This window comes from Castor canadensis, chromosome 2 (genome assembly GCF_047511655.1).
Source record: "Castor canadensis chromosome 2, mCasCan1.hap1v2, whole genome shotgun sequence".
Classification (NCBI taxonomy): domain Eukaryota; kingdom Metazoa; phylum Chordata; class Mammalia; order Rodentia; family Castoridae; genus Castor; species Castor canadensis.
The window spans coordinates 66,601,444-66,616,287 of record NC_133387.1 but is presented as its reverse complement, the minus strand read 5'-3'; the positions used below and the strand labels follow the sequence as shown (position 1 = coordinate 66,616,287).

General features: G+C 34.7%; 1 protein-coding gene across 7 annotated transcripts in view; it reads right to left on the bottom strand.

Moving 5' to 3' along the window:
- The window catches only part of Kmt2e (lysine methyltransferase 2E (inactive)), a 79,418-nt gene that overhangs the window by 21,458 nt on the left and 43,116 nt on the right, over positions 1-14,844 (bottom strand). For all 7 annotated transcript variants that reach the window (XM_074064928.1, XM_074064932.1, XM_074064934.1 and 4 more), the window contains 7 exons: positions 12,366-12,424; positions 11,337-11,509; positions 8,048-8,086; positions 4,918-5,148; positions 4,686-4,816; positions 3,523-3,640; positions 1,805-1,914 (listed from right to left, as the gene is read on the bottom strand). In XM_074064928.1, the coding sequence (XP_073921029.1) occupies positions 1,805-1,914; positions 3,523-3,640; positions 4,686-4,816; positions 4,918-5,148; positions 8,048-8,086; positions 11,337-11,509; positions 12,366-12,424 (861 nt within the window). The remainder of the gene's footprint in view (positions 1-1,804; positions 1,915-3,522; positions 3,641-4,685; positions 4,817-4,917; positions 5,149-8,047; positions 8,087-11,336; positions 11,510-12,365; positions 12,425-14,844) is intronic.

Below are 14,844 nucleotides of genomic sequence, written 5' to 3'. Positions count from 1 at the left end.
GCAGTGAGCAAAGAGCCATTGTGATAAATTTTTCTCTCTCTGGGAGAAAAAAGGGCTATTAAAAAGCCATGTGTTGTGTCATGTATCTGTCATCCCAATCACTCAAGAGGCTGAAGCAGGAGGGTCTAAAGTTCCATGCCAGCCTGCACTACATAGCAAGAACCTGCCTCAAAAAGCAAAACAAATAATAAAATATACACTGCATGCTAAACATAAAGCATGTTACCAAAGAGCTTTAAAAGAAGTTACATAAATCTCACTCCAGTAATCAACTGAAGGAAATTAGATTTCACACTGAGAGAAAACAATGAATATTAAAAATATAATAATAATAACCTTGCAAGCTTGTGCAGTTAAAACATGTTATCAAAGTTTAAAAAAAAAGCACAACATGCCCAAGTCCAGGTGGGATCCACAGCACCACAAAATTAAAAAAAAACAAAAAAGCATTTTCACACAGACTAGCATCAGTTTTTTGAAGTCAACACTATAGGGTTAGACCAGTGAACTAAACTGACTGGGAATGGAACTTACCAACAAGCATCTTTAAACGTGTAAGTCACCTATCTGGAAAAAACTTGAGTCTGTATGCTCTAAAACCTCACAACAATTCCATTTGTAGGTCCCTACCATGGAGGGAACATGTACACATGCAGACATGTTCAAAACGTCAAGGGACTTTTTTGTAAATAACAAGGTACATCAATAATGCAATTGACAGATGTCATCAGCCGTGAAAATAAGTGAACCAGAGCTCCACCTAATAACATAGTTTCATCACATGTAATAAAAAACTGAGAAAGGCTAAATGCATAAGACTATGGTAGGTTACAACTTACATAAGATTTAAACATACACAAAATTATAGGTATTATTTGTTAACATATACAAACACAGTAAAATATTAAATGACTCTTATCAAGTTGAAGATAGAAAGTTACAGGAGGAGGAAGGGTGATACAATCGGCCTGCCAAATACAAGAGGATGAGGGATTTCAAGGGATACTTGTTTATTTTTTTCTTTTCTCTTTGAGACAGGGTCTTGCTATGTAGCCCAGACTGTCATCCAACTCCCAAGTCTTCTGTCACCACTTCCAAAGTGCTGAGATTACAGGTACCATACCTGGCAATTTTCTTTTTTTGGTGATGGGGATGGAGCCCAGGGAATTGCACATATGAGGCAGGTGCTCTACCACTGAGCTACATCCCCTTTATTATTTCTTAATTTGGGAAATAAGTACATGGATATTCATATTATTTACACTTTTACATTAATTTTTCAAAAATTTAAGTAGAAGTTTCTATACTAAAAGTTACATATTTTCCTGTTTCAAAACAATTGTTCTCCAAGTTTCTTTAGGCTTTCCCAAAACTCTTTCATTTCACTGCAAAAAAAAAGTTTGGTGTAGTATCTTATGAGGGCCAGAAGAGAAATTATTCATTCATATTGATTAGCCAAATAAATTATATAATTAAGACAAAAAAATAATTAAAACTAAAATTGCATTCCATAAAATACAAGAAAGTGAAGAAAAAATTTCTCTTATAACAAAGTGATCTATGGATCAATTAGGATTACTAATCAAATACTATGAACACTTACAAGAGTACTTGGGTAAAATTTAAAAAATAACTAAGAAACAGTAATATAATGGATGCTGTTATCAACATGCTTCCTTTCAGGTTCTTTTAACTACTTCATGAGAAATAAAAGCTATAAAAGTAAGGACAATACCTAAATTATTATAAGAACATTAGAAGTATTTTGAAACAACAGATGATACAATTATAGACTTGAACTTACCAATTCCCATAGTCAAAATCAAAGGCAATAGTAATTTCAGTACCCTTTGGAATACTTTGGATAGAATAAATGTAAAGATGTATGGTTCCATCTTCAATTTCATGCCTCACCTGGTAAAAAAAATAAGTTTACATTTCTATAAGTTACTTTTTATCTTTGGAAATACTTGGAAAACTCTCCTTAAAAGTACTTTAGAAACACAACTTGGCAAACTGACACGGATACAAGACTTGTACCTATAAATCAGCAGTGACTATCTGGTTCTTTCAAACATATGTTGCTGCCCACTGCCAACCATCACCTACAGCATACCATGTGACATTCAATAAAGAAAAAATTACTCCATTTCATCAATTCAATGATGCATATTTCTTCACCTTTTAGCATCTCTGAAATTGGGGTCTTTGGATAGATGACAAATAGATTTTGATGAAATACAATAATGGTAGCACCAAAACTATACTTTGACCCACAATGTTTAGTATCAGTTAATATTCTGCTCTTTTTAGTGCTCAATACTACGTTTATACAGAAAAAAGTAGGATATAGATAAGGTTAGAAAACTATTATGTCACAGAGAAGACATGAACGTACTAAGTCTGGCTCAAATGCTACACTCTTAGCGGCAACATTATATAATTACAAAGTTTAAAACATTTAGTTTGGTGTGGCTGCCTAGCAAGTGAAAGACCCTGAGTTCAACCCCTAGCGCCATAAAAAAAAAAAAAAGGTTATTTTGCCATGTACAAAACAAATACTATTTTTCTGCTCCCTAAAATACAGTATTATAAAAAAAATTATAGTAGCACATATAAAATCTATTTTTTGTGTCTTCATATTTTATTCTTCTGTAAACTCCATTAGGTATATAGGACCAAAAATAAAACATTATTGGGGAACACATGGCCCAGAAGTGCTTTTAATCTTTACACTTATTTCTAGCCTAAACACATGCAGGACTACATACCAGCAAGTGTGCAAAAGCACACTTGATTTTTGCTTGACAAAAATCTTAGCATTTATTTGACCTACAAGTGGAGCTTCTGAGAGAAACAGAAGTCCAACATTCCTTGTTATAAGGAACATCACAAGTTCTTTAATGTGTAGAGTAATTTTTAAGAACTCACAGATAATATCATCTAACATCACAACAGAAAGATGCTAGGCAAAATAAAGAGTTGAAAAGTGTCTTCACCATAAGAAGGGGACTAAAGTAGAAAGAAGAAAAATGGAAGGGATGAACCAGTTCTAGATATAATACATACATATGTGGAAATGTTATAATGAAGCTGTCTGTATAGATACCTTTAACAAACAAAAATGTCTTTTTTACAAAGACAGGACAGTTAGGTAAAACAGACCCTGTCTGGGGGTTGGTACTAGTAGGAAGGGAGAGGATGGAAGGAAAGGGTGTAGTAGGGTAAATATGGTAGAAATACTATGTATTCAAGTATGAAAATGGAAAAATGAGACCTATTGAAACTTCTAAGAATGAGGAGAAGGGAGATAAAGGAGAATGACGGAGGGGGTGAATTTAAGATAGTAAGTGAACTTAACTAAGATATATTGTAAGCACTTTTGTAAATGTCACAATGCACCCCCTGTACAACAATAATAAAGAATTGAAAAGTGTCTTAAGCTACTCGACTTTTAATACTTAATGCTCAGATTGAATACTCAGTTCCCCTCTTACCCAACATTGATTTCAATAAGTTTACCTCTGCATTTGGTGTACAAGAACGTCTGATGAATCGAGCCTCATTCCCAAAAGTCCTTGCATCAACACACATTTCTAGCCCATGAAATTTAGAGTAGAATAAAACAAAAGGGTATGGTCTACAAATAAGGAAACATTGAAAGTGATCAATATTTTAATATATCAACCTCCTTTTATTCTTCAGAGGCAAATGGATAAAAGAAACTTGAAAGTTTAAGAAATTTCTAAAAAGTTCACATTAAATAGTGAAGTGAAAATTTGAATATAGGTAGTCTGATTCCAGGACTCAATTTGACTCTAGAACTCTTAACTTATGCTACTTTACTGGGATTTTTACCTGCCTCTATAACCTTACCTAAATCAAAGGCAACTAATTTAAAGTAGATAGTCTTTAGAGAGACACAAAGAGCGTGATTCATTATGTTTACGGAAGAGTAATTCTAGGCTTTTAAAGTCTGTCGTTGATGCATTTAAAACAGTTTTGTTTACTCTTTCAAATCAAATCTACTACAAAACAGCAAAATATTTATGTGTGTTTCATATTGTAACATTCAAGTTCTAAACAGGGAATGTTTATGATAATTGTAGGACATAGATCAGCAATGTCATCCCCCTAAAGATAGGGATGTTCGTCTATGCTTCTGAGAAGCAGTGGCTGTCAGAAGATCCTATCAATTCTCCATAACCCCAAACCACAGAAGGGGCCTCCAAAACCATCCAAACACCAACAAAGTAGGAGTTGAAACTGGTGGCAGTAATGCAGGAATAAATCTAAGACTATGTAATAACAGGGGTTTGACTGGTGGTCACCATGGTCTTTGTGGATTTTGACACATGTGTTACAATGAATCCTCACTGCTCCTGTGGAAAGGTTCTTGGTAATCTTAGGTAAAGACAGATCCTGACTCACAGCATATGCATCCAAGTTATATTGCTTTTGACTTACCTTTGAAGTAGATTCATTAGACTTTTCAGCATGACAGAGATGGGCAAGAAACTGAGAAACGTATCTTTGCTGTTATCATTATAGTCACTGGTCAATGACCAGCAATCAAGTGACTACTGAAATACTACATAGAAAAAACATGCAATCACAGCATCTAGGTAAAATCTCAAAACAAATATTTAACTATAGAAATCAAACATAAGACAATAAATTACTACCTTTTAAAGAAATATCCATTTGCTTCAAATTGTTCTCTCAGCATAAACTTCCCTCTGTATTCAATGATGAGGGCATCAGGAGGCAAATCTTTGGCAGATTTCAGAATTTTTTTATTCTTTTGTATATGGCTCTACAATCAGAGTAAATAGTGATATTAAATTTGGTTGCTTTCAGCCTAAAGATATACAGTACAGGACAGTTTTATAGCATTTTGACAAATGATATATTTACCTCTACAGGAGGTTTGAATAGTAAACTGTTAGTATTCAATTCTGATTTATTCGTGTCTTTTTTGTCATTTCCACTGCCTAATCTCAGAGCTATTCTTTGAGCCTCCCTCTGAACACCTTCACTATACTGGTTATTATTTGCCTCTTCATATCGATCCATCCATGCTTTGATTTTTGTCTCCCATCCAAAATTCGAACCATCAGATGAAGGCTCAATTTCTGGAGCTGAACCCTAAAATCACAACAAAATAGGATTACTATTTGAACTGAAGTACTTAAACACACATAAAGACATAAATGGCAAGTTATATAAAAGAACTTACTGTCACTATGATAGCCAATTTAGATTATCAATAAACTTGCAGCTGGGAGAGGTGGCTCATGCCTATAATCATAGCTACTCATGAAGCAGAGAATGTGATTTGAGGCCACCCTGAGCAGAAAGTTCAAAGGACACAACTCCAACCAATGGCTGTCATCCCAACTATGTTGGGAAGCACAAAAAGGCTGGCTGGAGACCTATCTCAAAAATAACCAATGCAAAATGGGCTGGTGGAGTGGCTCAAATGGTAGATGCCTGCCTAGCAAGTACAAGGCCCTGAGTTCAACCACCAGTACTGCCATAAGTAAAAATTTAAAATATATATATATTTTAAGTACTTAAACTTTAGATCAAAGTCAGCTAATAGTTTCATGTAAAAGTTTACATGAAATTTCTGATTTCAGTGATTGCCAATCTCTTAACTAAAGCAATAAACCATGAACTGTGATGTGTTTGGTCACAGTTCTATCTAGCTAGAACAATTCTGTAATTATTACATGCTGCATATGAAGTAAATTTATTTCAGATGCATAATTTTAATACACTCTATAACTAACCTCTACTTTGTTATCTTAAACCCATATAAATCTGAGATCTATAATCAATTGTCCACGACAAATTTAACTGTAAACGTTATTCATAATTTCTATAAAATTAAACACCTTGATGAAAAAAACACTATTTCTGTACATACAAAAGGAAATTTTAATAGCATACAGATTTCATAAAGATCTTTATAGCTCCCATTAAACATATACGTATTAGGAGTTTACCATCAGTCCATCCTCCATATGACCAATGACCAATGTTATTACAAAAAGTATCAATGTGTTCTAGAATGAAGAATAAGGAGAAACTGCTCAACTACTTGATGAGGACATGCTTACTGTACCATCAGATATTTTGTGTGTATATATATTCTACATTACAAAAATGAGCATCTGATAAAGAACTGATTTCATAAGACTACGTTATACTATGGCTTTCCTTTACTTTACTAAACAAATCTACTCAGTTTTTAAATTTTTTCTGGGCCCCCAAGAAGCTCCTCTACTGATTTGCTATATCTTTAATATAGCTCATTTGTACTTGTTGAACCTTATAAAATTTACTAGAAAATTACTTATGGGAGTTGTTAATGATTTTAAGAGATATTTTCAAGACATTTTAAGAATTTTAAAACTTTTTATATCCCTAGTCACTTCTTTATGTAATAAAATAAAAATTTTCAGCTGAAGAAAAGATGTGCCTTCCTCATTCAACATGGTATTCATGTCATCTGATAAATGAGAAGAGAAGAGAAATGCTAGAGTATTAATAGTTCTAATAAGTTAATGGAAATCTTTACTCTGTCAGAAAAAATTCCATAAATTCAAGACAACATAAAGTTGGAATAAAATCTCCAACTGTTAACAAACAAAGAACATTCAATGAAACTTTGGACTTGCAGTATGCTGAATGACCCCATGAATTAATACTCTTGTGAAACAAATTAGAAAACTCTCAAAAATCATCATCCAGAGTGCTGGATAATGTTTATGTTCCAGAAATGTGACGATGAACGGTTATTATCCTTTATAATATAGTAACAAAGAAATACACTGTAATGTACTGCCCACATCCTCTTTAATATTAAATCTGACAATTTAAGAAATTTGTTATCCATTAATACCTAAGCAGAAAGCTACCACCACACCACATTGCTACCTCTTGAGCCAGCACAAAGCTGTGTTTTAGGGGCAGAAACCGAGGAGGCAAAGTCTCACGTCTGTCAGAAATACCAGCATCTAATTGATACATTTGGATCAATTCATAGTACATGTGACCAGTTTGTGTTTACATAGTAAATCTGGTGATTTCTTTGTTTTTGTTTGAGACAGGGTGTCACTGTGTAGCCCTGGGTGGTCTGGAACTCACAATCTTCAGTCTAGTAAATGCTGTACACCACCACACCCAGCTAAGATTTCTTTTTTTTTTTTTTTTTGAAGCAAAGACTCACTGTGCAGCCCAGGATGACCTCAAATTTGTGCTCCTACTACCTCAGCCTCCCTAGTGCTGGGATTATAAGTGAATGCTGGTATTATGGATGTGGTCACCATAACTACAGTACAATTGACTTGACCACCTCTAGAATTGCAATTGTGCAGAAGAGTATTCTGAATATTCAGCTGTGATTCTGCACTCATGTACACTACGCTAATATAAAGTGCTTCTGGAGATATAGAACTGCAGTAATAAATGAAATTTTAATTATTATTATTTGCAATACAGGATTTGAACCCAGGGTGTTGTGCTTGCTAGACAGGTGCTCTTACCACTTGAGCCACATCCATAGCACGTTTTTTGCTTTTCGATAGGGTCTCTTGTTTTTGATTGGGACTGGCCTCAGGCCATGGTCCTCCTATGTAGCTGGGACCACAGATGCATGTCACCATGCCTGATTTATTTATTAAAATGTGGTCTTGCTAACTTTTTTGCCTGGGTTAGCCTCAAACTAAAATCCTCTCTGTACCTCCTGAGTAGCTGGGATTACAGGAGTAAGCCACCATTCCCAGCAATTACCACAATTTTAATATTTGAAGTTGTTTTTATGCTCTCCCCTTTGATGTTTTAATAGTGCTAATAAATTACAAAAATGGTATTAATCCAACTATAATTCTAAAATCCCACTTATGTTAAAGATAATAATCAATAAATTTATTTCTTCATTGTGTACACAATAAAGAGAGCACAAAGATATGGACAAGAAACCACATCATGAGCTCCTGAGTGACAGTCAACAATGATGCCTTACATTTAATGTCTTTACCTTAACTCGTGATGATTTCCTAGATCCTTCACGAAAGGCCTAAAATAAGAATGGAATACTAAGTTAGTTTTTTTAAGTACCTGGATATTTAATATTTAAGAATTAATTAGGGCTATAGGCATGGCTCTTAGAGATATATAGAGTGCCTACCTAGAAAGCACAAAGGCCCAAGATCAAATCCCTGTACCACATACACAAAATAAAATAAATACAATAAAATACAAAATAAAATCAAGAATTGGTTCATTGAGGCTTTTTACTGAAGTAAAATAACAGAACAAAAAATTTAGTAACAACAGGGCTGGTGGAATGGCTCAAGTTGTAAGAGTGCCTGCCTACCATGCTTAAAGCCCTGAATTCAAACCCCAGTGCTGCCAAAAAAAAAAGTTAAATGAATACTAAGTTATTGGCACAGAAAGAAAATTTCTTAACTAAAAAATTTAGTAACAACCAATAAAATTACAGCTAGAGAAGTACCTACTAGTATACTATCCTATTACAAATATAATTTCCAAATACTCTGAGTACTCTATTTATAATCATGACTACTATACAGTACATGGACCATAGATATCAATTATGTACAAAATTATGTACTATACAAAAAAGTGTATAGTATATGATTATGTAGGATACAAAATGCTAAATTTCAAAAAAGCCTGAAGAAAAGATTTTAAAGTTTTCAAATACTATGCAACTTATGCATGTATCCAACACCACAGGATACCCCATTACTATGTACAACTTTTGTTTTCATGTATCAAAAAATTAAAAAATATTCCAATTGCAGAAAAATATTTATGATAAAAATTGGAATGGTATTGAAATACTATAATAATCTGGTGAAGTGATGAAGTGTGTGTGAGGAAGAATAAAACATTATTTTAACTCTCTAAACAAATACAAGTAACATTTGAACCCTTAGTGGAGCATCAGTAATAAACACTGTGGTGAACAGAGCTGAGTTTGTTTATTCAATAAATATTTACTGAGATGCCACTAATCTACTGTATTCTGAAGGAGCTGAGACCTAATTCCTATCCCAAAAGTGTCAACTCTATTCAGAGACTTTATAAACACAAGCCTAGAGATAGCAGCATAGATCCAAACCTATTTAAGTTTCACACTTATGTGTAGTCAATATGTTACGAGGCAGCTTTTTTTTAAAAGAGAAAAAGAACCTTTATGTAAAACATGGGTAAAAGCTAAATGCACTTTGGAGAAAGCATATATTCAGAAAAGACTTTAGAACAAGGGAAAGAAGTATAGTTCCTGAAGTACAAAGAACTATGATAGAAGGCATGAAATAAGAAGAAATTATGCAAAATTGAAGGGAATATTAATATACCATCACTTCTACCTACTTAAAAGCAGTATGTGTAAGATTGGTTTAAAAACTATCAAGTCAGATTATAAAAGTCTTATTTAAAAAGTCAAATTTCATGATTCTGACTTAAATACTAAATTGATCTTCACTATGAAGGAAGAATCCAGAGTACGTCCAAGTGGAAAAGGGATACAAAAGAAAACTACTTATAGGAAATCAGATAACCAAATGAAGAATGAATAGGAAAAAGAATGAAGAGAAATCAAAGATGAAAAAAAATTACTGTATTTTAGCCAGATGTGGTGGCTCAAGCCTGTAATCCTACCTACTTGGAAAGTGGAGATTGGAAAGATGTCGGTTGAAAGCCAGCGCAGGCAAAATGTTCATGAGATCCCCATCTCAACCAATGGCTATGCACTGTGGTGCAAACCTGTCACCCCAGTTAGGGGGAAGCACAAAAAAGGACAACTGCGGTCCAGGTGTCCAAGGTATAAAGCGAGACTGACCCTATGTCAAAAATAACCAATGCAAAAAAGGCTGGCAAAGTAGTTCAAATGGTAAAGTGCCAGTCTAGCAAGGCAAGAGTACATACATACATGCATACATACATAATTAAATAGAACTTTTTCTGATGAAGTAGTGGGAGTTTAGACTAGATTTGTAGCAGAAAAAAATGTGTATCAAAGAGATATTTGAAAGGAAAAGTCAACAGAGATTTTGAGAATATATCTGAATGTCAGACTAACAATGGCTTGAAGATACTCCAGTTTGGGCTGGGTGGTGGTGGCTCACACCTGTAATCCTAGCTAACTCAGGAGGCAAAGATCAGTAGGATTGTGGTTCAAAGCCAACCCCAGGCAAATAGTTCATAAGCCCCTAACCTGAAAATATTCAACACAAAACAGGGCTGGCTCAAGTGGTAGAGTGCCTGCCTAACAATTTTGAGGATCTGAGTTCAAAACCCAGTACTGCCAGAAAAAAACAGAAAAATACACACACAGACACACAAAGGAATAAAGAATGGTCAAGAAAAATACAAGTTTAGTGTAGAGAGGAAACACTGGAAGAAAAGAGAAATACTATAGGTGTGTATCATTTATCTAAAATGCTTAGGACCAGAAATTTTCACTGGGTTAAAAAAAATTGTTTGGAATATTAGGTAGTTTAAAAGATAACAGACAGAGAATATTCCAAATGGTGAAGGAAACAGTATAAGCACACATGGCCAGAAAGTGTGGGCAGAACCTTAATAATGAGTTGTACAGATTGGCTAACCTTAAGCAGAAGCATAGCAGAAAGGATGTGGACCTATACATGAGGATGCTAGTCAAGCTGATTTTTCATGGGGAGGAAGAAAATGAAAAAAAGATCTATTTAAAAGTTCATGCTGCTATCTACCAAATAACCAAATATATCATGATGAATCAAAGGGAGGAAGACTTTATTTTAAAGCTTTGATTTTCCATATCTAGTTAAAATGTCACTCTATAATAGCAACACAGTCAATATGAAAAGTCTTTTTTACCTTGAATGACAATCTTCGCTGGCTACATAACCCTGTATTCTATCAGAAATTGAACAACACATTGAAGAAATAAGGGGGGAAATCCAAAAGTTCCTGGTATTTAATGAAAATGAAAACACAACCTACCAGGATCTATGAGACACAGCAAAGGGACTGCTAAGGGGATAGCTTATAGCTATTAGCCAAAAAATGAGATCTAAAATTGAGGTACCTGAAGCTCTAGAAAAACAAGAACAAGTCAAACACAAATGTAACAGATGGAAAGAGATAGTAAAAATTAGGGCAGAAACTAATGAAATGAAGACCAAAAAACCAAACAATGGATCAAACAAGCTGGTTTCATGTAAGTTGGCAAAAGTTGCCTTTCCTATGAAACTCAGCTCCATATCTGCTGTATAATCTAGTCATCAAAAAAAAAATAAAAGAGCAAAACCTACTTTTTTACATTTTGGAAAGTTCTGTTCTTTCTCTCCACTTTTTTTCCTTCTTTTATCATTAACCTTGGGTACTCTGGAAGCAGTTAGGGTAATGGATGTTGGAGTATGCTGAAATGCAGTATATAACTCCACTGGAACCTCATCGCCACTCTCAGTTGCGCTGGTATCTCCATCTTCAATGCAAGACAAAGTCATTACACATTTAATGCTTCTATGTCAAACAATTAAGTAAAACAGCATTCTATGTTATCAAGTATGGTACTGCCATTGTTCACTTAACTTGCTTCACTCACAATAATACACATAAAGGCAAACGTCACTTCTCCCACTTCAAACTGCAAATGATCCAAAAGGCTGACAACATGCTCTGGTGGTTTGACTGTGGGACAGGCACTATCACATATTGCCCGTGGAAATGCAAAACTTCCTACAGAGGGGAATTTAGCCACAGCTAGAAAAATAATATATGCACTTACCCTTTGACCCAGCCATCCCATTCCCGGGAATCTAGCCAAAGATAAAATAGCACAAGTACAAAAAAAACTTACGCAGGAGGATTTCATTGAAGGTACTATTCATAATACCAGAAGTAAAACAAAATACTGTTTTACAAACAATATGTCCCTCAAAGAGGAATGGTTGAATAAACTATGATTATTCAAAAGCAGCTATATTGGTTTCAACCCAAACATGTTTTAAAGCCAAAATGAAAACTGTGGCATATGTTATATAGAATTTAGAAAATGCTGTCTCAAAAATGAAAAAAAAAATACTATTTCACATGATAAACTAATGGATCATCATCTTTCTGAAAGATTTATTTCTTTAAGCCAGCACACTACTAATGTGTAGGAAAATTGTGGGGAATTTCCAGTTATTTATTTTGTTTTCCTCTGGTGTCCGTGTTTGCTGAAATGAAACACTGTGTAGTCAAAATCTATCAGTAATATTTATGTCTAACTAAACAGACACACTTAGCTCCTGGACCTCACTAACATTCATTTGCCATACGTAGTCCTTTTTACCCACCTGACATATTTTCCCTTTTCCGGCGTTGTAGTAGAACCGCCCTCTCTTTATCCAAGCTCCTACATTTAAAATAGTAACGTTACTTTTCAAACTTTCAGAATCTTAGATATGAAGATGTTTTAAATCAAATACAGTTTATAATTTCTTTAACGTTCAAAGCGAAAAACCAACCATATAAAATACATACAACATCTCTTGCCTTGCAGTTTAGATCTGATCTAGTAATATAGTAGATCCAGTTAAGTGATTCTATTTTATTCTGTTACGAAAATAATCTTATACCTAAGAAATGAGCACTTTTTTTCCTAAACTGAAGCCAAAAGTCTGAAAACAACATGTTAAGGATGCAATTAAAATAAAAAATAATTTCTTAAGAAAATGTATGTTAGTGAATTAGTGTCTATTGTACATTACTGTATCTGAATTATTTTGACTCTATTTTTTGTTGTTAGTTTTGAGACAGGGACTTGTTCTGTAGCCAGGGCTGGCCTTGAACACAAGCTCCTTCTTGCCTCAGCTCCCTGAGTGGTGGGATTACACACTTATGTCAACACACTCAGCTTATTTCTACTCTTAAAATAATAAACTCATTAATAAAAAAAACTTTAGTATAACTATAATGAGATTACCACCTCTCACCTAATTAAACTGGCAAAAGTTCAAATCTGTCAAGTACTATATTGTGAGGCATGTGAAAAATAACCATGCTTATTCAATTCAGTGGGGATTCAAAATTGTGGGTAGTTCTTACACAGGGAAATTTGGTGATATCTGGCAAAATTTTACATAAACATTTACTTTTAGGGAACAATCCCACTTCCATTCAGATAACAAAAGATTAGAAAGAAATGCCCACTCAAAAAAGAATGGTTGAGAAATTAATTCATAGCACATGAAAAGGAGTACCTTAAAGCTACAGAAAGAAATGAGTCTCTGTCCTATTGAAGGGATCCTCAGCACACATTTCAGAAGATGGAAATGTGGCCAGGAGTCTACCTAAGTAAAGAGCGGAATAGGTGCCTATCTGCATAGAAGAAAACAAGCAATGAGAGGAAAACTCAGTTTTTAAAAAGTGTTACTTTTAGTGCTGAGTATATGGCTTGGGTGGTAGAACCCCTGCCAAGCAAGTACAAAGCCCTGAGGTCAAACCCCAGCACCACAAAAAAAGTGTTCCTTCTGGAGTAGGTGGAAAAGAACAGAAGTTATACTTACTTGGATAGACCTTGTTCTATATATTTGACTTCATAATACGTAAGTATTTCTTACATAATTTAAAGTATATAATTATGAAAGTATATAAAAACAATTTTTCTTTTGGCGGTACTGGGGAATAACTCAGGGCCTTACCAAACCCTCTGCCACTTAAGCCACATCCTCAGTCCTTTTGCTTTTAGTCTGTTTTCCAGATAGCGTTTCATACTAACTTGGAGCTGGAGATATGGCTCAAGAGCTAGAGCGCCTGCCCAGCAAGTGTAAAGTCCTGAGTTCAAATCCCAGTATTGAAAAAATAAAACACTTCATGCTAAGTTTGCCCAGGCAGCCCTTGAACCTCTGTCCTCCTACCTCTGTCTCTCAAGTGCCTGGTTATTAAAGGTATACATCACCATGCCCAGCTCCAGCAATTCTTTAAATTAAAAACGTAACTCATTACTCATGGATTTCTGGTAAGAATATAAAATGGTATAGCCATGTTGGGAAAGTTTGACAATTTCTTACAAAACTAAACATACATACTGTACATGTCTAAGGAATCATCACAAGAAAAAAACCCTTATACTATTATGTATGCTAATACAAGGGCTAGGGGTTATGGCTAGGGGCTAGGCAAAGCACCTGCCTAGCAAGCATGAGGCCCTGAGTTCAAAACCCCAGTACCACCAAACAAACAAAAACTACATTTGGAGGAAAAAGAAAACTTAGATCCACATAAAAACATTTACATGAAGCCAGGAGCCAGTGGCTCACACCTGTAATTCTAGCTACTCAGGAGGCAGAGAACAGGAGGATCATGGTTTGAAGCCAGTCCAGGCAAAAAGTTCACAAGACCCTATCTTGAAAAAACCCAACACAAAAAAGGGCTGGAAGAGTATCTCAAGGTGTAGGCCCTGAGTTCAAACCCCAATGCCACACACACACAAAAAAGCACGTATATGAATGTTCATAGAAACTTTATTTGTAATAACCAAAAAAGGGGAAACAAACCCAAATATCCTTCCGTGGGTGAGTGGTTCAAAAAACCATGACACATATCATATACACCATGGAATATTACTCAGCCATGAAAGAAAGAATGAAACAGTGAAGTGATACATCCAACAAATTGGAATTATGCTGTTAAATATCAGGGATGGGAGAAGTAAGAGGGTGGCTATAAAAGGCAGCACAAAGGATCCCTTCATTGATGGAAATGTCCTATACTTTGACTACTTCATTGTATCAATGTGAAAATCCTAATATTGTATTACCAGTTACACAAGGA